Source organism: Lentinula edodes (genome assembly GCF_021015755.1).
Source record: "Lentinula edodes strain Le(Bin) 0899 ss11 chromosome Unknown C8R40scaffold_33, whole genome shotgun sequence".
NCBI lineage: Eukaryota > Fungi > Basidiomycota > Agaricomycetes > Agaricales > Omphalotaceae > Lentinula > Lentinula edodes.
The window spans coordinates 379,254-404,449 of NW_025764339.1; the positions used below are offsets into that span (position 1 = coordinate 379,254).

A 25,196-nucleotide genomic window follows, 5' to 3' on the forward strand; every position below is an offset into this window, starting at 1 on the left:
TAATCTCATGATGCTCGCGTAATCATTCGCTCGGACAACAAGGGTGTAGTGGGGGCTCTCAGGAAAGGTTGCTCACTGGGTTCTGAACAAAATCTGATACTGCGAAAGATTATAGAGCTGATGTGTCATGCCCTGGCTACAACCAGACCAGTCCCAGTACTCGCCCCATGTTGTCATTGTCAAGTCCATGCCTCGGGCCTCCATTCCGCTGCCCGGTATTCCGAAGATCTACCTCTTATTGTAATCTCTCCTTATTGTTCTTTCTCGTTACACATACCCTTTCGTTCTAGTCCCTCCTTATTGTCTTTTACTCTACCCTGCAGGTACTACTCGTATAGCTCCTAGTAGTTACTCTAGCGCTCTGCACCGATGCGCCAATCCGTAGATATAAATACTGCCTGTACGCTACTGTAGTTCCTCAGTTTAATTATCAACTTAGATCTCCCTTCCCGACTTAGCTCTTCTCTAAGTCTTCAGGCTCATCGCCTTGAAGTACTCTCTACTCTACCTTAGGACTTAAACATTCTTTGGTTTGCTCCTCGTCACCGGCGTTACTGCCGCTCCGACCTGGCTGCTACTCAGCTCCTCCCTTCTATACTCTCGATCTCCGGGGACTAACAGCGTAACGGCGGTGTTGTTAATAACTTCACTACTGTCCCACTCAACCTCTGCACTTAGACACCTTGCCTCTGGCACGGTTACATGGTGTACATGATCTTAACAGTCATACATCCTATCCACCTCCTGCATCTCCTCTGCACCTCCCCAAGTATTCCTGATATACCTACCCAAACGTCCTTCACCCCAACACACATACAAAACCCTCCTAACCGCCAACCCCTTTAAGTACTAATCTCGATTACCTCCCTCCCTCTCGATTAGCTGCCTCATGTCTCCAGATGTTCTCTTGTTCACTTCCTGTACCTATTTAAGTAGCGCCGCGATGTCCTGAAGCCCCAGCTTGGTATATTTTGAACACACACCCTTTTGCATAGGTCCAGTCCCTGTCCCTTTGTACCTGCTAACCATATGGATTTCTCTTTACTCTCTGTTTCTCTATATCAGTTTCTCTCTACTCTTGTCTCTCGTCTCTACGCTCGTCTATACGATCCAATATACGCTTTTACTTCATGTCTAAGCAATCCGAGTGAGTCTCCGAGCTCCCCAACGCCTAACGCCATGGTGAGCTAACCTCCCCAAAACCTCCTCGAGCTCCCCAATTGCTCCACAAGCTCTGGGACCTCGATCTAGGTAACGTCGAAGCTACCCCCTACGTCGAACTACGTGCCGCTTCTCTGTTACAACCTCCAACACTCGAGGACGTCCACCTCTAAGCCCAGTTCCCGGGACCTCCCCTCCTGGGCGTATATCTTCTCAGGAGCTTATACACTCAAGACCCACTTCCACTATGACGTATTCGATCCTACGTTGACGTTCTAGCAAGTACAACTCCTACTATGCAACACTACTAGGTTCCGTACTTCTACCTCCCCTACCTACACTTTAGGGACCTCTCTGGACCTTATAGGAACCTCCTCAAGGGTCACATCTCTCTATCCCATCCACTACTAGGTCATTCCTGTCCTCGGTCGCGGTTCCCGTAGCTCCCTTCGAGCTCCAGCCTGCTCCTAGCATGCTACAACATAAATTCCATATACCAAAACCTACCCTAAGACCTATTCTGACCCAGGTCTTACATGATGCAGGAACATCAAATCTGGGTAGAATGCAACTGGGTATTCACTCATGATAACCCAGCTGATGGACCTTCTAGAGGAGTCTTCCCACCCCACATTCTTACTCTCTATCCACGATATTTCCCCAACCATGCCTCCCTACCGCTTCTCCCTACAACAACTTAATAGTCACACTCGCAGCCATTCGCATCCGGGTACCACACCTGTACACAGCGAACTCTCTGACGCCGTGAAGCGAGCCATCCAATCAGCAGTTACCTGCGAAATGTTACTATGGAGGTACAACTATCAAGCAGCCTACATTGACTGGGGCAAAACAGGCAATCTCAGTGAAGCGCATATAGTCGATCTATCTGAGGAAACACTCTGCAACTATGCTGCATCCTTCATGAGCAGAGAAGCTGGCAGTACAGTTAGAGCAAAGCTTGCTGCGGTTAAAAATCCTAGTCACGACCAAGGGCTTTGGTTGGCGTGGTGGCATTCAGTTGCGAGAGGTGCTCAATGGTGTCGAAAGAGCCACTCCCACCTTGTCCTTCCGGTCAAAGCGGAATGGCTCAATCTCCTACATGATGACTTGGATAACACAGGTCAAGGTGCCTTCAACAGCTGTGTCACAGCGTGTGCGGACTTGGTGTTCTATGGCCAGCTGAGGCTTGGAGAAGTCTTGTCACATTCCCCACTCACGACCAACTACAACAGCTCAAAGCTGCTATTAGTTCGCGACCTCAACATCCCTCACATCTCGGACCACAAATCATCGGCCAAACTACGACTTCCTTGTACAAAGACCCACCAGGCAAGGGGCGAATCGGTGGTCCTAATCAACCATGATATCAAGTCTAATGCTGTACGAGCATTATCCCACCACATCAAGGAGAACAACCTGTCACCAGGGGACCCACTGTTTGCCTACTGACTCCCAGACAAGTCGCTCCACGTGTTAACCAAAAAGGAATTCCTGAAGTCTTGCAATAGTGTATGGTCACGCTCTGGGATAAAGCGCATTACAGGTCACTCATTCAGAATTGGAGGCACCACACATTATCTCACCAAGGGTATTCCCCCTGACGTCATTGAAGCCATGGGTCGATGGAAATCAGATGCTTTTCTTAAGTATTGGCGAAATTTGGACACTTTGGCATCCATCCATGTACATTGTTTACACGCCAGACAAGGTCTATATAAACGGATTAACAGGCGGCATTCCATGCCCCACTAGGTACCATTCCATTGAATGATTAAGTTCTGGAATTCTGACCATTCTCCGTTTCCACAGGCTTGGCATTGCTTTCCGGGTTTGTCTGCTTGTTTCACCTCGTTCAATGCGCCAGTGGCTTCACCTGGTCGAGCTGGGTTCAGTCTTCACTTACAGTTTTCCTCGCAACCCCGGAACAAAAGTTTATCCGGCCATTCCTTTCAGCTGTCTGAATAAACTTTCCGTCCTAGCCCATCACAAGCTATTAGTATGATCAGTCTCTATACCTACCTCACTGTTGTATACACCATAGATATGTACAGATATGCATTATTCACGTTTCACTCCGCTACCTTGAAAGATCTCTGGCCTCTGCACCCCCAGATTGTGTGGAATAAATATTCCTATGCTCTTCTCAGCTTAGAATAAATATTCTATCCTCACTCCTTGCCCAACTCACATTGTTAGTTCCTAGCATCTTTAGCCATTTGTATCTGCACAGTGCTCAATGCCCAATACGAAAGTAACAATTCCATCCGGACTCTTCTTTTTTTTTGACTTGTTTATGTTAGGCTGGTGGTAACCACAGCAATGGGGAACCAGAAGGTGACAATGATAATGACAAGGAGGAGCACACTCCCTGCAAACAATGCAGGAGCAAGAAGATCCCACAATCTGCTCTTTTTTCTAATGAACAATGTCTTGTAATATCTTTAACTACTGAATTTCCATTGTCTGACATGGCCATGCCAGCTGAGCCCATCTCTGCTCTCTTAAAACTTTCTACAATTGTTGATTCTGGTTCCACTGATTCTTTTATTGATACTCATTATGTTTCACAAAATTCTATTCCAACTACCAAGATGTCTCCTATCAATCTCCACTTATTTGATGGTTCATTAGCTTCTAAACCCATTAAAAATATGGTGAATATGGCCATTTTGTTCCCTTCCAGCAAGCTGCTCCTATTGCCCTTTTATGTCACACATTTAGATTCATCTTGTAAAATAGTATTAGGTTACAGCTTCTTATTTTGCTACAATTCATTGATTGACTGAGACTCTTGAAACGTTACTTTCCATTACACTCTACATATTGATTCTCCACAGATGTGTGTACTTTTCCCCACCAACACTTGGTTGCTGTTCTGCTATTGGAATCTTTGCTGTTGGTTGTACTGACAATTCTGGAAACACCTTCTGGTGATTCACTTTGCACTCACTCTCACTCCCGCTCTTGGCTGAAGAGGTCACTCCCTCTGTCATCCAAATTTCCTTTTGAACCCATTTATTCTTATCCTACGGTCTTTCAATTTGCTGCTCAACTGGAAAACCCCAAGGACAACATTGCACTAGTAAGTGCAGGAGCTTGCAAGAATGCTGGTATGGAACCTGTTTTACTTGGTCTTGTTACTTAAAGGTTTCACCTAGTTATCTGTCAGAGTAGCTTTTGACAACCTCCTTCCTCACATTGTACCTTTCAGATGTAGTCTGATTGGGGTGATTCATTGATTTGCTTTGTGGGTTTTCTACTACTAGTCTAAAGCACACACTTATTGCTATAGATTGTGCAAAAGGTATAGTTTTCATAACATTTCCCATTTCTTTCTAGGCCCAATATTTATGGTCATGGCATAGTGATTGTTGGCTAATGACTACTTAGAAAGCTATGTGGATAAATGACCCTCAACATTGGTGACAAATTTCTTTGCCCAATCCTTGACTTCAGCTTCATTTGTGAATGTTGACTTTCCAAAGTCTACCAATTCCTGGTTCAAGGCATCAAATGCATTCTTAGCCTTGACTAAATCTGTTCCAAAGATGAATGTGTACCATTCAACACCTTGAGATTTCATGGAAGCATTATGATTATTAACACAGTGAGGATCCTTACTATCAGTGAGTAAATCATAAAGAGACTCACTTAACGGGTCCTTTACAACTGCATTTGGCTTATCCTTCATTAATTCTTGTAGGGTATAGTGTTCAGTGGTCTTCCCGCATTTATTCAGATCTCCCTCATTGTACGTGAATCTACAAAAGACACATGGGGGTCAATGTTCAATGGGCTAGTGGAAAATACTGAAAAAGCTGACTTGAAGTTTGGGTTGGTTCCGGCATAGGCTTTGTCACGGTCAGCCTTGGCTCCATCACCAAATTTAACATTGATCTTATATGTTCCACCTTGATAAGCCTGATTCATGTCATGTTAGATTCTGTGACTCAAGAAATGCCTTGGTCAAATTAATTACTCACAACCAAAAGGTCTGTTGTGGGATTGGGAGACAAGACCATGTAGCAGCCATCTGTCACTCTTGGGATACTAGGTGAAAACTTGAAAGTCAGTTGACTATCTATGAATTAAATGGGAAAAACAAACAAACAGATTATGAACTGGGGCTCCTAGAGATTTATGAATGACAGTGAAGAGTGTAACCAAGAAAAGAATAAGTTTGGGAGTCATCATCATGGAATAATTGGTTTTTTGGTGGTTAGTTGAAAGTCGAGAAAGAGAGACCAGCTCTCTAGGTGAAAACTAATGGAAGTGGGCTGAGATACCTGATCCGCTGAAATTTTTCGTCCAGAGATACTATACTTATACAAAACCATGGTATACTCAATGTCATTGCCTTCCTTTTCAACGGCGCTCCCGATGTGCCCGCGGCGTCATGCCGGTTTGACAGTACACTGATTGTACACTGATGTTACTGATAATTGCCATGGAATCGATATTGTACAGTCCCGTGGTCGGAAAGTATACACAGGTGGGAAACAAGCCTAGCTACGCACCAGAAATCATATCCTGCCCCGAATTGTTAGACCTCATAGTCATGGACTGGGTAAATAGCCGTGCTCTTTGAGGAACACTAACTAAAACTTTCATCAGGTCCAAATCTCTCAAATGTCCTTGCCACTGTGCGAAAGCTGCCCCCATCATCTTTTTCTTCCTGCAAGAACAAACATTGTTGCAGAATCCTCACTCTGGCATGGCACAAATCTGTCTTCCACTGACGCCGAGCGGCAAACAGCACTTAACTGCATTTCTAACACGGAGCATCACATTGCCAAACTCGATAACGCATTAGCTCGTATCAGTAGGATCCTTGATTCAATGAAGGTTCAACGTGATATTCTCATCCATGACAGAGACAACTTGAAGGCTCTGCTTATGCCAATTCGTCACATTCCTAATGAACTTTGGATGAAGATCTTACCTGCTGCCATCCAAGGCACTGATTTGGACTTTTCCCTCTTTCAAGTATGCCGACAGTGGAGAGGGCTGCTTTTTTCATCTTCGCAACTGTTTGACCGTGTCCAGCTAAATCTCGCAAATCCGAACACCAGTTGCGAGAAATGGACGAGGTTCCTCACGGAATACATCACTCGTTTGCATGGGGGCATAATGGTATCTCGGGTTGACATTGTTTTCCCAGAACCGTGGAAGTACTGTGTTTTGAAACAAGGCAGCAGGGAATCTGCTCAATTTATCAGATCATTGAAGAAGCATATGGAATGCATCGCCTCGAGTTCGTACTGGCAGAGCATTACCCACCTCAGGATGGTCAATTACAGTCCCAATGATTGGGACCAGGTGTTTTGGGGTAGTTCGTTTAGGCCCCCTCCACGCTTGGAGTACCTGGCCATCGAATTGAATGAAGTCAACCATCGACGTCCACCAGATATGTCTCCAAGCTGGGACAGCCTTTTTGCGACCTTTAAGGATAGATGTCAGCATCTTTGTTGGATGACCATCCCCGATGGGCCTTTCAACTCAGCATTCGAATCAGAATCAAGAATGGTAGTTGTTAATTTGACCGCCACAGATGCGCACCAAGCAATGCAGATCCTTCGACAACACACGGTGTCTCTCACTGAATTCACCATGCAATCCGCACGGACAGGAAATTTTGTTCCTAATTCAACGCCCAAATTGGTACTTGATCAACTCCACCATCTAGCTATCGAGGCGGCAGACTATGATATCCATGGGATTTTAGGAAATATCACTTGTCCATCCCTTGTTTCTCTGCATCTTTGTGGAGTCCTAGATTGGGAAGTAGTCTCCCAGTTCATTGTCCGGTCTGGATGCACGCTCGAGACATTGAGCATTGGGGTGGCCTCAAAGAGTGGGAATCGCGAATATCATGATGTCGGATTAATCAACATATTACGCTCAAGTCCAAGCATCCAACGTTTCACCTACTTTGAACCCTCTCTTGTGATTCAACATGAGAACTACTATTCAGGCTCTCATATGTCGGAACCTCTTCTCACTGCTCTTGATTGTTCCTCCACCTCCACCTCCTCGGTCCAGACTTCAATTCTTCCTAAGCTTGAACACTTAGTCACTCGCTGTCCATCCAGTCAGCTCAATGCTGTACTTACAATGGCCGAATCACGACAAACACTCAAACTTTTGGGAATTCACTTGCTGGAGTCTCGGCCTGTTCATACGCAATCCTTTTTCCAGTACTATGCTTCGGACAAGATTACAGTAAAGGAGTTTGAATTGAAAACAAAGACATTGAGGCAGCAGAACGTTGGTGTCTATCAAGTACGAATGGCTCCTGGAACGATTAGTACGCCATGTACTTAATTTGTCTACATTTTGTGACTTATATATATGTTCATGCAGATCCTCGAATGGAGCGGTAAAGGTTCCTAAACATAATAGAATAGGAATAAATCAATCTTTGTCTCTTCAAGGTGTCATTATTCACTGCAAGAAATGGACCCAGTTTTTTTACTAAGATCCTATCTGGTCCTCATATTGCATAAATTGTTGAAGGATCGATTCGTGGTGTGTATCCGGGATAAACAAGTGTCCAACGTAGGAAATCGGAAGGATCAGACATATGAAGGCAAAGCTTCCTGAGGCTAAGAAGGATACTCTGCTGTCTCTACACAATGTGAAAATCTAGCATAGTCCCGCCGCGGCGTACATGCTTGCGTATGTTGGTGAAGATAATTAGACTCTTTAGATGAGGAAGACATGTGAACAGGTGTGCAGCCAGTGCATTGAGACATCTACGCAAAACCCACAGTGTGAGCAAAGCGAGCCACTGTGGCAAAGGCACGGGTTGTGTAAGGTGTTCTGATAAATCTATCTGGTATCCTGCTGGTATCAGTAAAGTTGTCGGGCCATACCTGGCCATACAAGAGAGATACATAGAGAGCATATACATGTGTGCCTTTCGGTCAACTCGCCACATTTCGCACGACCATCCTTCCGTTAGAGCTTGTGGATTACATCTAGGACTTCCTTCACACATCTGTACTGTCTCTTGCCTCTAGCAGTCTTGTATCCAAAAAGTGGCCATCATGGGTAAGGCGGTCGAAGCGGTGAAAAAAATATGCATTAGCGACACCTGGTGACATCAGTCCAGCGGGCACCTGGGAAGCTGGATCACCTTTACGCCTCAGTCATAATCCGTTGTCAGATGCATCTTGGTCCTGCCCAGGGGGCGGGCAGCGGAGTTTTCCGTGAAATCAACTGGTGCAGACCCCCCCGTGTGAACTTTGAGTTGCCGACAGCGGCTAGCATCGGCTGTCTTGATTCCATTGATCTGTCTGCAGTGTGCACTGTCGACGACACCTTCGTTCTCCTTGTTTTCCCTTTCATATCAATACATTCTTCCTTAAATCATCATTTTCTCTTTGCTATTATAATGGGCCATAAACAAGCACCTACAAGACATGCATCTGTAGTAATCATTGTCAATAATGGGCTTGCTATCTATTATCTATACAATGTTCCACCATTCAGAACAAAATACCCTGTGATACTTATACAAAGAGGAGATAGGCAGGTACATACAGCAGAGTGCCCAGTTCAAATAAGAGTCCTTATTGCTTACAGTCTTTAGAGGTTCACGCTGGGTTCATTGCACCCTGATCGCACCAACGCGCCGAAGTTCTGATGCCATGTTGCCGTGGCTGGCAAGTCAAAGTTCGCACGGGGGGGTCTGCACCAGTTGATTTCACGGAAAACTCCGGTGCCAGCCCCCTGGTCCTGCCGTTCCGCTCAGCTCGTAAGCCTTTCAGCCGGTTAATAATCGTTGCCACTGAGTGATTATTGTCAGTAGAAGTTTGAAATGAATTTGACTTAGCAGGTAATGATATATGATAGCTTGTAGTTTCTATTTTGTATCACAAGGGAAAACTGTCTGATAATTCTTGAATGAACGTAATCGGGGGATTAACATCAAAACTCAGAAAGTTCTTAGTACGGTAGATTTGGATGACCATGAACGGTGTGACATCGGTCGTAGTTCGGATGGCCCTGACCACAATACATATTTCTCGAAGCTCTGAGAGCTAGGCATACAAGGTATCACACACATATATCTACCTGCTCCATAATTTTGATCAATCCCGTCTTGTCAGTAATCTCGCACTGGGCAGGACGAGAAACCTCGCACATGAGATTCCGCCTGCAAACGAATGAATATCAGGATCGCTACATGATACAGTCGTTGGATGAGGAAGACCATGGCAATCGTCAAGGGAAGCTTACCTATACTAGGTTTTACGTACCCAAATCGAGTTCCACAATGTCTGAAAATCAACAGTGGGAGAACGTAGAGAAAATGACTGCACTGTCATGCCGCGATCTGATATATAAAGCGATATGGATTTGACGCTCACATCCCCGACGCAGAGGCTTGAGGGAAAAAATCGTGCGATATGAATGTGCAGGCTGTACTGAGATAGAGAGAGAGAGGCGATCGACAAAAGGACCTTGCGCGCGTCCCGAGCAGGCCTGGCGATTATTTTGACTAGATAACAAGAACAGGAACTTCTCGATACGGAAGCTCATACTTAGAGGAGGATACGCGCGTAAAGCCCGATATTTCTTAAACTGCAGATGATATTCTTGGAGTGGCCTAATTACGACGTGAAGTAGTGGATGAAATTGTTCAGTCTATCTTGCAAGTTACAGTTAGTAGAGCCAAGCCGAGCGACAGACAAGATGACACACCTATAGCTTCAAAATAGACCGTGTTCATTGTTCCGTCCGTCTTCGCTACTAGCCCTTCTTCGATTTTTTACTTTCAACAAACAGAACGCGTCTCTTTACTGTGAAGCGACAAAAGGGCGATTCGTCAGTAAAGTCAAGCATGAATTCGTCATACCATCACATCCTCAAGGGTACATAATGGCTGACGTACCTTTCGGGTCGTACTTTATTGCAGAAAGTGGCAATCCTTGTCTTACCCGCTGAGTCGTGTAGAAAAAGCCAGTCTGAGCAGTGGATATTAAACGGACGATGAGAGTTCTGGTATAAGAGTTTATCGTCAATTCCACTGTATATTTAAGAGTAGCAAGAATAAAATGAATATACCTTGCTTTAGCTTTCGCCATCGCATCAACGTTTGCCAAAAGAAAAAGATGTTGTGGGAAGAAATGATTTCTGCGCATCTCCGTTCCGGTGGCCTCTAGAGTAAACACTGGCAAAGAGTTGATTGCCGCCGCTTTCACAGGTTTGATTGCTGTCATCGACGACATCGTCGGCAACCATTTTTTGACTTCGACAAGACATTTTCCGACGCTTAGGCATACTTTTGGACTATAATATACTCTGTCGTAGACGATCGCCACGATGAGCACCAATGGCGATACACCTTCAAAGAAAACTTCTTCGAGGATGCCGATGCCCTCGTTGAACCAGCTGGCGGCGAGAATGACTAAAGACGGGTCAACCACCAATGGCACCTCTAATACCAACAGCAACAACAATACGAGCAATGCAGCAACGACGAACTTAACAGCAGCTCCCCGTCCCCGACTTGCGGCTTCAATCCTACGTACCACTTCCAACGCCTCGATGAATTCTACAGCGAGCTCGAATGATTCTGTGGCAGTCAATCCCGCGAACAGTACTCGCGCTGGATCGCCAAGTCCGAGCTCTGTTTCGACCCCGCGAAGCCAAAACACAACGCCTGGACCTGAAGGCGGAGAATCGTTGACTGTCGATAAGCTTGATAAGCTGAACGCGATCACTAGTGCTGGATCTGGCGCTGGTACTGCATCTACTCTTACTAGTGCAGATCTTACTAGTGCTCCCGCCTACAGTGTAATGTCCAGCGCGGCTTTTACCAGCGCTAGCACCGAAGGCTCAGTACTCGCTTCCAGTGATCCAGATGGTCCAGCACCACCCTTAGGTCATCGGGACTCCAAGAAAGACAAAGGCAAACCACCCGTGAAGGGCTATAAAAATATTCCTTCACTGGATGCCATTACTGCGAGGCTGGCGAAAACCCGGGCACTGAGTATCGATGGAACGCCGAAGCCGCCTGAACCGGAAATGATAGAAGATCCGAAGACTCCTGGGGTACACGTTATGAAGGAGGAGCATCCCTTGCAGTATTCTTGGTGAGTCAAACCCGTATCTTTGTTGTTTGATTGGTTTTTTCCCTTCACTATATCAATGATGATTTTCTCTCTTTGCATTGGGGCTTTCGCTTAAAGTACTAACGATAACAATTCCCATAGGACTCTGTACCACGATTCGAAAGCAAAATTCCCTTACACTCCTGCACCTACTTCTGCTAACCCCACTGGCGCTGCACCTCCGCTCGTTCCTCGGGATCGCGACCATTCAGCCACATCAGCGGTAGCGTCAACAAACAACTCTCCTACTGCTGCCTCTATCCCTACGTCCTCGATGTCGACCAACACATCGGCCAACCCTACCGACCCTTCCCAACCTCAATCCCAAAATCCATTCTCCCACGCTCCGGGCGACTACGAAGCCAACCTTACCGTCATCGGCTCCTTCACCACTGTGGAGCAATTCTGCCGCTACTTTAATTGGCTCAAACCCCCTTCGCTCCTCGAACGAAACTCCAACTATCATCTTTTCAAGTCGCCCATCAAACCCATGTGGGAGGACCCTGCTAATGCTTCTGGCGGAAAGTGGGTGCTGACCATGCGGAATAATCCGGAGCTTCTCGATAGATGCTGGGGATGGCTCTGCATGGCCCTAGTAGGCGAAGAACTCGAAGAGGGCGGAGATGAAATCTGCGGTGCAGTCGTTTCGCTCCGCGCGAAAGTGGATCGCATCCAGGTCTGGACGAGGAGAAAGGATGATGTTGAGAAACTCAACGCGATAGGGAAGAAACTTGTCAAGTTGCTTGACGTAGGGGAACAAGACGGGATTGGGCTTGAGTTTCAGTCTAACACGGAAGATAGAGGGGATCGGGAGAAGGGTGTGCCGAGTAAATTTTTGAGTATCCAGGCGGTGCCCAATACATCGTTTCGGAGCACGTTCCAGGGATCGCCTGTGTCTGCTGCTGGCGCACCCGGTCAGCATCCTGGGGCAGGGGGACCCGGTGGAGGACACAGTCATAGTCGGTCAATTGGCGGTATTGGAATAGCAGGCACTGGGGGCTTTACCCCTGTGGATCAGACTGCCCCACCTTCGAGCGCTGGTACGGCGCCATCTGGTGTGAATCTTGGCAGGTTTCTCTTCCACGACATTAACCCAGTTCTGATTTCAATATCTTCTAGGTAATGGTGCTGGTGCTTTTGGAAGCTTCGGTGTGCCGCTTGGTTCAGCTGGGTGGAGGAGGCGCGGTTAGTATAAGAAGGATACTGAGACATACAAGGTGTAGATGTAAAATAATTGAATTACCACCAAGTGTTCTTCTAGTGTACATCATAACTGATCATGCAATTCCAACCGACCTCTATGTATTCAGACTAGCGAATACTTCGTGTACCACTAGCTATTTATTCGAAGTTCTACTTCCCCTTCCTAGATCATACTTCAGAGCGCATATCTATTTTTCCAGCCAAGTTCAAAATAAAACTTTATGTTCATCAGACTGCTTGTCTCTTCCTCCTTGCAATCCCAACTAAGCAACCTCTATCTGTCTGTGAACTACAACGTAGTTAGTGAGTGGACATATCCTAGGGTACTAACCAGCTCACCTCAGTTGATGTTAGAATAACGAACGAAGGAATGCACTCACGATACGTTCTGCATCCATGATAGTTTGTAGTCGATCATGATGAGCGATGGTTATTAGAGTGACATCCCCGTGTAGTTGATTGTGCAACGAAGATTGTATGATGCTATCCGGCTTATAGTCTGCCGACAGAAGAAATGCATCGTGTTAATACTTTGTAAAAAGCGACAACTAGCACTATACACAGACCTATCGCAGATGTAGCAGTGTAGGAATTGAAAGGACAAGTCAGCCATCACGGAAAAGGCCATGGATAATGATCCCTCCCCCACGACACACAGAACCACATACACGCATACCTTCATCCAAGATTAACAGTTCACTTCCTCTCACAATAGCTCGAACAAGAGCAACGATCTGTCTTTGACCTAACGAGAAATCATTTCCGCCGCTCGAAACCATTGTATCAAGTGTAATTCGGTCTTTTCCAGGTACATCCTCCTGGAGGGCTTGTAATCCAGCGGATTCTAACGCATTATTCAATGTAAGGTCATCGTGCTCTCCGAAAGGGTCGAGGCTCTCGGGGAAGAAGCCATTGATGAGCTCAGGCTCTGGACGCATTAGAGAGTAAATGTCATTTTATAAGGAAAGAAGCAACGAACGATTTGGGGACGTTGGATCTTGATGCTCGGAGCATTTTGTAAGACCTCGTAGAGCACCTCTCCTGAGGTATAGATACATCTCAGTAGAGACAACACGAGTGAGCTCTGTTGTCACGGTGGAGCATGAGATATCGTCATCAGTTCAACAAAGGCGTACTTTAGTTGATGGCAGGAAAAATGAACATTTCCTGAACCAGTTCGTCTAACTATCCCAAAACGTTCGCAGTAATCACTGTTGCTCAGAAATAACACAAGTGGTATTAGTACATGCACGAACACCAATTCGTTCTCCGGACCTCACATGGGACGAAATCTCTTGAAGGATTTCAGGTCCATCAGGAGAGTATCTCGCCAACAGATTTTCAACACGTAAATCACCACTCCCAGGCCAATATGCCGGAGGATTCCTGTGTGATCAGATTTTAGTTCTTGTTCGATGGTAAGATAGATGTCAATACGTTTGAAACTGAGGAAGTTGAAGAATAATACCGAGGTCAGTTTGGGATCGACAGTGTACCTTACCTACCGCCTGCGAGTCGGAAGAAAGTAAAGGAAGGGGGGTAGAGACATAGACTTACTTCGCGCTTCCAACGCGTTGAATTAGCCAAACATCGCACTACTGAAGGACACTAGAACCCAAGATAAACGTCTTCAGTAGAGGCCAAATCTTCTTGAACAAAATGAAATGGCAAAAGAAAACACCAGATGTGTTCAACGAAAACCCCGTTACGGAAGCCGACTGATGCAGCACACAGACGAGGCCAGGCTCGTTTTTCATAGACGAAGTACCACGCTAGTGAGCAAGTCAACACGGCGAAAGCATGTCACGGTTGATTCTAACAGCCATCCTAGTCTACATACTTAGCTATCTATGTTCACACCACATCAAGATTGTCGTATCATGATCATCTGCCACCCTCAATAACATCGGAAGAGTTCAAAGTGATGGACCGGGAACATGATCCTGATGATGGAAATATTCACACAGCAATGCCGTTAACATGAGCTACTTAAACTCACTGACATTCACAGCTACACTCTGGTAGCCCGCCTCAAAGCTGTGATGACATTGCCTATTCCCGTCCTTATTGTAATCACATTTCTCCTCCAAGGCTTTGCCTATTTTGATCATATTTCACAGGTTGGAGCTGGTCCGGCTGGCTTGGTATCTGCACTTGTTCTTGCCCAAAATGGCATTCAGGTTCGGATTGTGGATAAGGCTGACCGTTACCATGTGGGTTCACGTGGTTTTGGAGTCCAGGTATGTATAACCTCGATCCTATCCTCTGAGAGTTAATCACATTTTGTCCATAGCCCCGGACATTTGAGCTCTTCAAAACACTTGGCATTGTGGATGAGATCCTGGAGGCATCTACACCAATTCCTACCATGCGTGCATATAAGCTGCCAGGAGGTACCATTCCCGTCAAAACGTGGGACCTCTATGAAAAGGGTGAAGTTTGGGCAGATCGACCATTTGTACGTGGTATTGTCTATTCTCATAAGGTACACTAATGGGGCAAATTTAGGCCAATGGAGCATGTCTCAGTCAAGAGACCTTGGAGGAGATATTGCGTGATAACCTCAGGAAGTATGGAATCTCAGTAGAGCTTCACAAGGGGCTTGTGGCTATCTCCCAGAACACTGATACTGTTGCTGCAACACTTGCTGTTCACAATCATGGAGAGCCCACTGAAGCTACGGAACTTGTTACAGCCCATTATTGTATAGGTGCTGATGGTGCACGAGGTATGTTGATAGCATCAACAAATGTGAACATTGGACCATGGAGTGACCTTCCTTTTAAAATAGGAGCAACAAGAAAATTACTAGGATTAACATTTGAAGGCCAGACACGCGATGCTGATGGTATGGTCTGGGGTGATATTGAAATCAACGGATTGGGAAGTGATGTAAGTCTTGTACTATGTGTGAAGATAAGTTGCTCATTATATGATAGTTTTGGCATATCTGGGGAAAGCCTGGTCAATTCACGTATGTGCTGAATCAGAATTTCTGCAAAGTTTTTAATATTGTTGACTATAACTTGTTAAGTATCATGGCTCGTCCATTGAGCCCAAGTGGAAACAAATTTGGTATTGGTATCACTGGCCAGAACTTTGATCCGACGAATCTCGCAGCTCCTGAAAAGGCAATAGAATTCATTAAGACTGAAACAGGGCGAAATGAGCTTACCTTTGGCTCCTTCTCTTGGTTGTCTTACTTCAAGTATGGTTTCTGATACTTAACAAAATGCAAAAGTCCCATCTTTTGATCCTAGACCTAATATGCGCATGGTGAACAAGTTGCAAGAGGGACGTGTCTTTCTTGTAGGCGGTAAGCAAATGGATGGTTTGTGGTGCTTGTTGGTACTTTTCATAATTTATCACCTAGACTCTGCTCATGTCCATTCCCCAACTGGAGGTCAAGGAATGAACTGTAGTGTTCAGGATGCTGTAAGTAGTTTCTATTTCAATTGGCTTCTTCTATTGAATACTTTTTTAGTCAAACTTAACCTGGAAACTTGCCCTTGTGCTCAAGAATATAGCACCTTTCTCATTTCTTTCAAGTTATAATGAAGAAAGGATACCAGTCATTGCACAAATGATTTATGCAACTACTCAGCTTTACACCCACACTGTGGCTGATAAACTCATCACAGACTCCCCTGAGGTAGCCAAAGGAGATTCAGAGGACAGTACTAAGTCTGGATGGTTCCGCTGGAGGAACACAGCATTGGAGATGTATGGGATTAACTACCGGTTTTCAAGCATTGTGTATGATGAACGGGATGCTAGCTCACCAGACAGCCAGACAGCCTTGGCCCATGCATACACTGGCTATGAAGGCTCAGGAACTCTGAATGCTGGAGACCGTGCTCCAGAAGCACCTGGGATTATACAGGGAGGCCAGGTAACATCTTTGATGGACCTTTTGAGGCACAACCTCCATACTGTCTTGATATTCGGCAATAATTACAAAGAGGCTCAAGCAGTTGCAAATGTCCTAGAAGAAAGATACATCATTCCCATCCAAGTCTTTGCCATCATCAACAATTCGGAACATGGGATGGAGAATGAAAAAATGGGTGTATTGCATGACAGTGAAGGTCATGCACATGCTGCATATCTGGTAGATGGAACACAAGGCCTGGTAGTGGTCATCATCCGTCCCGATTCATTCATTGGTGGTATTTTCAAAGAGCCTGAGGGAGTTTCAGGATACTTCAACAAGATATGTGGGACAGGTAACTGAACTTAATTTCACTATTTGCCTATATTGTGTGGTGTCAGATATATCTGCTTCATTGTATTTACCTCAGCAGATGGTGAGAACCTGATACAAATATGTTATTTAATTAAGTGTTAAGAGGATATTAGTTTGTGAAATACAGGAGCTGCCGAAACAGTATGAAAACCAATGCTGTTTAGCTTGAATGTGGGCTAGTCATGGCAGCCACTTGGCTTCTGGGTTACTTATCATGGATACTTTGTCAATTCATAGAACAACAAATCAGATCCTATCCGTTTATTTCCCAACACTACAGACATGACCAAAATATCTTGCTGACTATCCTGCTATGTAATATGTCAATATTATTTGAGCGAAATTCTCCCTGTTATTCTGAAAATAAAACATGATATGAGATTGCAATCAATACTTTGGATGGTGTATTGTCATATAATCCAAACAGAAAAATGTCAAGGATTGCTATTAGGTATATCTGCAAAACCTGTATTGCTCTATGGAACCCAAATCTGATTACTCAATATTCTACACATATCCTGGTCCAGATTATTTTCAAGCCCTAGATATGCAAAGGTGGGTCATTGCACTGTACCTACTGCAATAGCAAGTCTTCAAGAAATGCTGGTAGAGTAAAACATTGATGACGCTTTGCTACTCTTTCCAGTCAAATCAATGTTCAACAAAATCAAAGAGTACAACCAACTGTGAGCAGGAAAAAAACTCAGGAAAGTAACATAGCAGTAATAGAAATGTATAAGGATAGTTTTCATATTTCAACACACTAAGAAATGATTCCTAATTCAGATGGACTGATAAAATCTTGTTCCAAATTATCTAAGCAACCATTCCTCAGATGTATTGATATATTTTTCATTATTTCTATGCTATTGAGACATTTCATTCAATCTCCTTTGCATTTTTCCACTGGATCACTCCAAGGGAGATTTTTATATAAGGCTTTCTCTGTCTGATGAAAATGCTATATCATGTCTCCATGGGTAATCCATGGGACCATCATTGGAGGTGGGAATAATCAAATGGATATATTTTGACATCAAACAGTTCCCTTCTCCAATCACAGCCAGCGGTACCTAGGAACTGAAAAGACTGATGTTTCTGAGACATCTAGCTGTTGTTTGGTACCAATCCGCTAACTTATATTTCTGATTTCCTTTGTCGGTACAATTCCCTTTGTACCCAAAATGTAGCAGAACAGTGGCATGAGTAATGTTGGTTGATATATCAGGTGCCATCTTAAAAGTCTGATGATTCTTGACCTAAATGAATCAAATGTTTTGCGGCAATCTGAAGGGTACAAGCTAAGCCCATGATCATTACTCATTGCATGACAGAAGTTATGATTTAAAACATAAGGCTGCAAAAGCTATGGCGAATCAAAAGGACTGCCCCAATCTAGTGAGCATCATGTGTGAGAATCATCCGTGACAGTCGTGGGATGAATAAAACCATGAATTAAATGTGTTACCTACCTATGTCATTCACTGCGACATAATTGCAACTTTCCTTTGCCAAAAATAATTGCCAGTGTACTCATCATATCATACCAGACACCTGACTGAATAGTGTCAGTGTTGGATTATTAATTAACTTCATTAATCTTTTGAGGAGTTCATTTGAGTATATATACCGTCGATACCTTTGTTTTCAGCCCAGTTGCTGCATTAGCCAGTTATTACCATGGATTCACAAATGGTATAATAGCTCCTCCTTCCATACACTGAGTATAGCTTATTCCTAATATCTTAGCACACAACAGTGTTGGTCATTGGCGGTGGACCTGGGGGAAGTTATGCATCCACACTTCTTGCTCGTGAAGGAATCAATGTAGCGCTGCTGGAGGCTGCCAAGCACCCAAGGCACGTCTGCTTATTGCTGACACCAATGCTTATAGCTCACACTGGCTGGCAGAGAGCATGTTGGAGAGAGTATGCTGCCGTCAATGCGGCATTATCTCCGTTTCATTGATTTGGAGCATGAATATGACCGTCGAGGCTTTGTGCACAAGGCAAGTAGTAGCATAATTTTGACTACAAATGTGCAAAATAACTTTCTGTAGCCTGGTGCAGCATTCAAGTTTGTCCAGGGTGAAAGGGAGTGTTGTACGTGCACCACTATTGTGACCTTTTAGGCAGGTTAATCTGTTCATCTGACAACAGACACTGATTTCAATATCCTTGGTCCTGATCGGACAACATGGAATGTAGTAAGTAACACAGATAAAACTGATGAAGGGACTTAGTTGAGGCATGCATTTAGCTCCGAGCCGAAGCTGATGAAATCATGTTGCAGCATGCTGCTTCCCAGGGTGTCCTTGTGTTTGAGGAGACTCGGGTGAATGAGGTATACTTCCAACCCATGGAAGCTCATTCATCTCGTCCGGTTTCAGCCACATGGACTCACAAGTCAGGACGTACTGGAAAGATCACTTTTGATTGGCTCATTGATGCTTCAGGCAGGGAAGGCATACTGAGTACAAAATATCTCAGAAACCGGATCTTTCGTGAGGGATTGCGTAACGTTGCACTTTATGGTTATTGGAAGAATGTGACTGCATTCAATGAAGGTGGGCCACGATCAAATGCACCCTGGTTTGAATGCCTCACAGGTCAAGATAGTTCTACCCAATGTTTCTTGGCTCTTGTTGAATGAATTTCTACAGATAAGCTTGGATGGGCATGGTTAATTCCTTTGCATAACGGAATGACCTCGATCGGGGTTGTAATGCATGAGGAGACCTCAAAGTCAAAGAGGCTTGGTCAGCTCAATAGCTTGAAAAATCACTACTTTCAGCAGTTAAAACTGGCTCCAGGAGTTCAAGCTTTGATAGGAACAAAGGGGTATTTTGTTAATGGAAGCATTAAGATGACATCAGATTATAGTTATCATGCTACCTCCTACTCCGGAGATCATTATCGAATTATCGGTGATGCTGCAGGTGAATGCAACCACATGTTTGTGCTATTGCCATTCCTTAATGTTATTGAAAATATCTCAGCATTTGTTGACCCATTGTTCTCATCTGGTGTTCACTCTGCAATGACCGGAGCACTGTCCGCAGTCAGCACGATACTTGGTTCAATGAAGGGGCAAGTAACAGAGCTGGAAGCACAAGCATGGCATGATGCAAAGGTTGGGGTCTGTCAAACAAGGTCAGTACATTGAGTGCAATACAAGAATAACATTGAATTTGGGCTGTAGGTTCCTTTTGATAGTTCTAAGTGCCTACAAACAAATGCAACATGGTGGTGGAAATAGAGCCATAGTTGGAGATATCAACCATAGCCATTTTGAAACAGCTTTCAATCTCTTTCGACCAGGTTAGTTTGACTCCATGGATCATCACTGACTTCATTGGTTGACATTAGTTCAGTTTATCAAGGGGAGAGTGATACAACCTCAACACTCACAGACAGTCAGCTGTCAACTCTGATTGACTTCACACGTAATCTCTTTACACCCACAAGCCATGAACAGTACAATGAAGTACACAGGCGAAATGCAGAGCTCACCCTACTCTCAGGTCCTGTTATGGGCCCTGATGAGCTTGACAAGGTCATTGAGGCAGATGATGGTGATGCTAAAGCTGTATTGAGGAGGATCAATGCATTGAAGATTCTCAGAAATGATACTAGTCCGGAAAGCTTCACTTCTGAGGTTCTCAATGGCTATGTTGTTAGACTAGAACGAGGACAGTTGGGACTTGTGAAAGTATGAAGATTCCTACGTCCCATTCAAAATTGGAGTTTATTACCTTTTGTACGTCGGAGGTGGCCATAAAAGGAACTTTTTTACTTCGAAGCGGCCAAGTTAATGGCTCTACAAGGTGAATAGCAGTTTAACTTGAGGAATTTCTCTACTTTTCATCTAGCCTCTCAGGTACTCCTGACAGTATTCTGGTTACTTGTAAATGTTGTATTTTACACTTTGACCAGTACAAATGCAGATCCTCATATGAACTATACTATCTTTACCTATATATGAATATGAAGTCACAAATAACTTCAGCTATTGATTGATATGAGTATGTCCACCGGACCTTGCATACTTAAGTGACTATATGATTCGAAATATTTACCTTTGGATGGCTCCAGTTTGGAACTGACACTTGTTTCTCATAAATCATTCATTGCTATATACTATATCCGGAAAATTGCGTGAGCTTTAGATTTGTGGTACATAATTATTCTACTAGAACAACAATTACTCCATTGTCCAAGTGAAAGACTTACAGGTTGGTGCCCATAATTGTATGCAAGTTTATATAGGCATCAGAACTGGAATTTAGTGATAGTATCTTCATTGTCTGATTTTTCAATTGCACAGTTTAGGACACAGTAGTTATACAACAATAATCATTAGTGCTGTCAGGATATAAAGACATTCTTGAGGTATAGAAACCTATCTCACAGCAAAGATTATATTTGGGGAAATTTATATGAGGTTCAAATGGGTCCATGAAGATTAAGTGATTCCAATACTATACACTGCAAAACCCAGATGATCATGATAGCAGTCAGAGTATTGAAAGTAACTCTTGGAGGCTGATTTCATTGCTTTTGTGCTGGCAATTGACAGTGGTGACATAGCAAATGAAATTCACACATCCGTGTTCACTCATGCTTGAAATATACCAGGAATCTCATTTCACTACCATTGAGGCTTGCAAAACTAAAGCAGAGACTTCCACTGTAAAACCTGCAACCTTATGAAGAAAGAAAACATGAAACATTTACCTTGTGATACACATATGAGCAGCACTCATGCAGTGCCATTGACCCAGAAAGAGCAGCATGTTCTACTACCAAAAATAGCAAACTCACATAGATAAGGAATTGGGTAATAATGGTGGGATGTTGATGTGCTGAACAATATGGGTCTCAGCAATAATCCGAGATCTGTGTACAATCCAATGGAGAGAGATTCAATTGGTTGATCATATTACATTATTCACACAAGACATCCATGATGATTGATCTGGAAGTCAGATCAAAATGAAATGGAATCACCCACTCTGAAAGCGGAAGTTGTATGCATCAAATCACGATCAAATCATGATCAAAAGTCATGGGTAAAATGACACGCAGTGCCTTCCAGGTTTTCTGATGCATTACAACTCTGAGAACGCGCTCTGAAGTAGAATTTGACCCCCACCTCTAGCGCAACAAAGGTCATGATGTATTTATTGATGTACGTGGATGTACTTGCTTATACTTGACCTATTATCCCTTCCTGAAGTGCACTTTTATCTTGCTTCAGCTCTTTCATGATCCTCTGAGGTATTGCACTGATATCTTTGAGGTCATTCAATCAAATATTCATTTTTGAAATCGGGGACTGCCGCAGCGTTGAAAGGTCCGGTTCTTGCTTGTTATAATTCACCATAGGGGCGATGATGTGCCGTCCAAATATATGGTTTAGGGCAATGAGAGCTGTTTAGAGGAGGCAAAAGGACATTTCAATGCATAAGCTATGCTTGACTGAACTAGGTGACACACCTTTTCACAAACCAAGGTAAATTAAGACACGGTATGATCAACATCAGAAATGATTCTTTGTTTTCTACTAGCAGTAACCCGTGCGATGCGCATCCAACGGCTCACTTACGCTCAGGGCGTTGTTCTGCTCTGCCCACTTGCTTCCTTCACCTGTGATGTTATATTCATGTTAAGACAAAATTTGTCGAGCTAATCGGAATCATTGGACCAAGCAGGAACAAAGAATTAATTTTTTGTAGTGTTGATCATGTGTATGTGTGTCATGTATGTATTGTTTGATTGGTGCCCAAACCCTTGGTGTGGGTTGCCCGATACTCGGGGCTCTTTGTATATAAGCAGAGTGTCAAATGTGTGTTTTTCCAAACGGATGCATGTCTCATAAAAAAAGTAGCATGTCAGCCAACACATCTTCTAATCCCTTGAATGCCCTTGCTAATCAACCTAAAGCCTTGAGGGTGGTGCTCCTCATTGTGCTCTGCTTCACCCAATTCCTGGATGCTTTCAATAACTCCTCTTTTTTTGCGGCAATACCTCCAATTGCTTCCCAATTGCACATTGACAATAGTGATTCAGTTTGGCTTATCAGTGCATATCAACTGACATTTGCGGCGTTCCTTTTGAGTGTAAGTACTATATGTGGTTCACAAGTTGTTTCAATTCTCATGATTTATCAGAGTGGTCGCCTTAGCGATGTTTACAACCCTAGTATGATGTCTCCCAGAAATGTTTTTCATATTGCTTAATGCATTGTAAACAGCCTATGTCTTTGTTTCAGGAATGCTACTCATGTCATTTTGCTCATTGGGTGCGGGATTTGTACGGACTGAGATACCACTGATGGTTCTTAGAGCATTCATGGGACTGGGTAATCTCTTCTGAGACTTTCATGAATGCATTGATGACCTCTTTGTAGGTGCTGCACTAAACATACCATCAGCTATGGCATTGGTCATTTCCATGTTTCCTGATCCTGTGCCTCAATCTCGGGCACTTGCTGCTTTTGCAGCTGGCGCAGCCATTGGAAATGGTGTGTAGTTACTTGCAAGGCCCATTACTCTGTCACTAATATGTAATCAATTTCATAGTATTTGGTTTAATTATTGGAGCCAGTCTTGTCACCTTTGCATCTTGGCCTTGGATTCTGTATTTAGCAGCTATATTGAGTGCAGTGATTGCAACTCTGGTTTTGGTTCTGCTACCATCCTCAAGAGTGCAATATCGATCCGCTGTTAATCAGTATAGTCAGTTCCAACGTTTGGATATTCCAGGAATAGGAATATTGACTGGTTGGTGTTAAACCAATCTCTACATTAGGACATGACTCTCATTGCAGGACCAAGTTGCTCTGGTACTGTTTGTCTTTGCTGTAACATCAGGATCAATTTCCGGCTGGCCCTCTCCTCGAACACTGATTCCACTGGTAGCCTCAGGGCTTCTCATTGTTGTTTTTGCCTTATGGGAAAGATACTTGCCAGAGGAACTTGCTTCAGTGTAAAGTTTGTATTCACACATCACTTTCTATGCTGAGAGTATAAATTAGGCCACTGTCTATTTGGCGACACCCTAATTTTCCAATTCTGACAGCTATTGGACTACAGCCATTCATGTGGTGGGCTTCGGTACAGCTCCTTTTTTCCTGGTATTATCAAGAGGTCTTCCAGTGGTCCACAATCAATGTTGCAATTAGATTGTACGTTGTTGAAAACTATCATATTTGCAATACACTCAGATTATTCTAGCCTTCCTTTGGGTTTGATGTCCTTTCCAGTCATGGGGATTGCCTCAATTTTGCAGCAAAAATTGCCATTCACACAGGTCATTTTGATTGGGGATGTTTTGGTCCTTGTAGGAACATCTCTGTTCCCTTTTGCTGATTCCAAAGAACAATTTTGGCGGTTTGCATTTCCTGGTTTCTTCATTGGCACAACGGGAATGACTATAGTTTTTGCAACCACAAAGTAAGATTGCTAACATCTCTATGTACTACATCTGCCTGACTATTGTGTTTGGCTTTCCCCTCCCAAGTATTGCTATATTTGCTGTAACACCTCCAAATGTTGCAGGAGTTGTCGGAGCAATCTTCATGTGTGCACTGCAACTGGGCTCTGCTGCAGGTGCTGCAATCATTACAGCTATTCAAACAAGTGTTGAGAAAAATCATGGAGGACCAACAAGCTTTGAAGGAAGAGCCGCCGGATTCTGGTTCCTATTTGCATTTAATGCAGTATTAACAACCAGTGCACTCATCCTATTGAGGAGGATGCCATTACAGAGTGAAAAGCTGCACACCTCGTCAAAAGAACCGTATTCATAGAGTTGGTAAAACTGACATAAATCTGTTGACAGAAACTACATTGTTTAATTATTTGTTGAAGGATGCTGAGTATACCTACATTTATAAATGCAAGAGGAATTTGTGGATCTGTAGTAAGTATGTTTTTAAGCTATCTAGGTCAACCTAGTTATGAGGACCACAAAGACCACCTAGGATATACCTTAGTCAAGACACCTGCATGCAAAGCAGTGGGTTTCAAGTGTATTGCATAGCAAAAAATGAGCATAGCCAACATATATTGTAGTACTAACTGTGATGTTGTACCAGACTCTACACTAATGTGATGTCCCAGTGGTCTGATTTGAGGGTTCTTAAAAGCAAAAAGCATCTGGAAACCCTAGAAGTTTGACTAAACTGAGAGCAGATCCTAGCACTGAGAATACCGTAAGCTGTATGCTCTGGGTGTTCTCACTGCTGGGAAATTCTCTCAGCTACTTTTCACTTAATACAGGAAAGCTTCAGAAGCAAACTCAGTGAAACTGACATCCATAAGGACAAATTCTTCATTTCACTATGAGCTTGATTGAATGGAGACAGGGTTAACAATTTAATGAAACAAGTTCTTTTGTTCACATATATAAACATCTGGAAAATCTGCATTTTTGGTGAAGGGTCCAAAAGCAGTTCAG

The 25,196-nt window shown here is 43.8% G+C and overlaps 10 protein-coding genes across 10 annotated transcripts; 7 read left to right on the forward strand and 3 right to left on the reverse strand.

The window, feature by feature from the left end:
- Window positions 1–1,962: 1,962 nt before the first annotated feature.
- On the forward strand, window positions 1,963–2,613 carry C8R40DRAFT_1071976 (uncharacterized protein; the record flags this gene model as incomplete). The annotated part of the gene is made up of 1 exon (XM_046226412.1): window positions 1,963–2,613. The coding sequence occupies one exon, from the start codon at window positions 1,963–1,965 to the stop codon at window positions 2,611–2,613; it is 651 nt and encodes a 216-aa protein (XP_046083299.1).
- Window positions 2,614–4,558: 1,945 nt separating this feature from the next.
- On the reverse strand, window positions 4,559–5,355 carry C8R40DRAFT_1173938 (uncharacterized protein; the record flags this gene model as incomplete). The annotated part of the gene is made up of 4 exons (XM_046232095.1): window positions 4,559–4,925; window positions 4,988–5,085; window positions 5,148–5,214; window positions 5,276–5,355. The coding sequence occupies 4 exons, from the start codon at window positions 5,353–5,355 to the stop codon at window positions 4,559–4,561; spliced, it is 612 nt and encodes a 203-aa protein (XP_046083300.1).
- Window positions 5,356–5,793: 438 nt separating this feature from the next.
- Window positions 5,794–7,547, forward strand: C8R40DRAFT_1071978 (uncharacterized protein; the record flags this gene model as incomplete). The annotated part of the gene is made up of 2 exons (XM_046226413.1): window positions 5,794–7,471; window positions 7,528–7,547. 2 exons carry the CDS (start codon window positions 5,794–5,796, stop codon window positions 7,545–7,547), a joined length of 1,698 nt encoding a protein of 565 aa, XP_046083301.1.
- A 2,374-nt stretch (window positions 7,548–9,921) lies between these two features.
- On the reverse strand, window positions 9,922–10,181 carry C8R40DRAFT_1022748 (uncharacterized protein; the record flags this gene model as incomplete). The annotated part of the gene is made up of 2 exons (XM_046223030.1): window positions 9,922–9,971; window positions 10,064–10,181. Coding segments are annotated over 2 exons (168 nt in total), but the record flags the coding sequence as incomplete, so codon positions are not given.
- Window positions 10,182–10,545: 364 nt separating this feature from the next.
- Window positions 10,546–12,408, forward strand: C8R40DRAFT_1053028 (uncharacterized protein; the record flags this gene model as incomplete). The annotated part of the gene is made up of 4 exons (XM_046224807.1): window positions 10,546–10,589; window positions 10,638–10,897; window positions 11,078–11,267; window positions 11,388–12,408. The coding sequence occupies 4 exons, from the start codon at window positions 10,546–10,548 to the stop codon at window positions 12,406–12,408; spliced, it is 1,515 nt and encodes a 504-aa protein (XP_046083303.1).
- Window positions 12,231–12,810, forward strand: C8R40DRAFT_509281 (uncharacterized protein). Its single transcript, XM_046235285.1, has 2 exons — window positions 12,231–12,340; window positions 12,405–12,810. Exon 2 carries the CDS (start codon window positions 12,408–12,410, stop codon window positions 12,753–12,755), a length of 348 nt encoding a protein of 115 aa, XP_046083304.1. The 5' UTR covers window positions 12,231–12,340; window positions 12,405–12,407; the 3' UTR covers window positions 12,756–12,810.
- A 28-nt stretch (window positions 12,811–12,838) lies between these two features.
- C8R40DRAFT_1053112 (P-loop containing nucleoside triphosphate hydrolase protein) lies at window positions 12,839–13,870 on the reverse strand (the record flags this gene model as incomplete). The annotated part of the gene is made up of 5 exons (XM_046224815.1): window positions 12,839–12,987; window positions 13,150–13,414; window positions 13,468–13,572; window positions 13,651–13,673; window positions 13,741–13,870. Coding segments are annotated over 5 exons (672 nt in total), but the record flags the coding sequence as incomplete, so codon positions are not given.
- A 618-nt stretch (window positions 13,871–14,488) lies between these two features.
- C8R40DRAFT_1255760 (FAD binding domain-containing protein) lies at window positions 14,489–16,722 on the forward strand (the record flags this gene model as incomplete). Its single annotated transcript, XM_046233760.1, has 11 exons — window positions 14,489–14,557; window positions 14,609–14,728; window positions 14,782–14,946; window positions 14,997–15,216; window positions 15,280–15,380; window positions 15,428–15,462; window positions 15,523–15,696; window positions 15,749–15,804; window positions 15,862–15,923; window positions 15,973–16,107; window positions 16,162–16,722. The coding sequence occupies exons 1-11, from the start codon at window positions 14,531–14,533 to the stop codon at window positions 16,720–16,722; spliced, it is 1,656 nt and encodes a 551-aa protein (XP_046083306.1). The 5' UTR covers window positions 14,489–14,530.
- Window positions 16,723–18,414: 1,692 nt separating this feature from the next.
- C8R40DRAFT_1173943 (FAD/NAD-binding domain-containing protein) lies at window positions 18,415–20,451 on the forward strand (the record flags this gene model as incomplete). Its single annotated transcript, XM_046232096.1, has 10 exons — window positions 18,415–18,429; window positions 18,484–18,597; window positions 18,629–18,733; window positions 18,794–18,836; window positions 18,894–18,940; window positions 18,994–19,342; window positions 19,397–19,672; window positions 19,733–19,886; window positions 19,936–20,054; window positions 20,108–20,451. The coding sequence occupies 10 exons, from the start codon at window positions 18,415–18,417 to the stop codon at window positions 20,449–20,451; spliced, it is 1,566 nt and encodes a 521-aa protein (XP_046083307.1).
- Window positions 20,452–22,624: 2,173 nt separating this feature from the next.
- On the forward strand, window positions 22,625–24,546 carry C8R40DRAFT_1173944 (MFS general substrate transporter; the record flags this gene model as incomplete). The annotated part of the gene is made up of 9 exons (XM_046232097.1): window positions 22,625–22,855; window positions 22,907–22,937; window positions 22,990–23,097; window positions 23,146–23,259; window positions 23,318–23,518; window positions 23,573–23,723; window positions 23,773–23,922; window positions 23,972–24,190; window positions 24,258–24,546. The coding sequence occupies 9 exons, from the start codon at window positions 22,625–22,627 to the stop codon at window positions 24,544–24,546; spliced, it is 1,494 nt and encodes a 497-aa protein (XP_046083308.1).
- Between the last annotated feature and the right edge of the window lie 650 nt (window positions 24,547–25,196).

Coding starts and splice junctions, on each gene's coding strand:
- C8R40DRAFT_509281 (XM_046235285.1), top strand. CDS start 12,408: ATGGTGCTGGTGCTTTTGGAAGCTTCGGTGTGCCGCTTGGTTCAGCTG.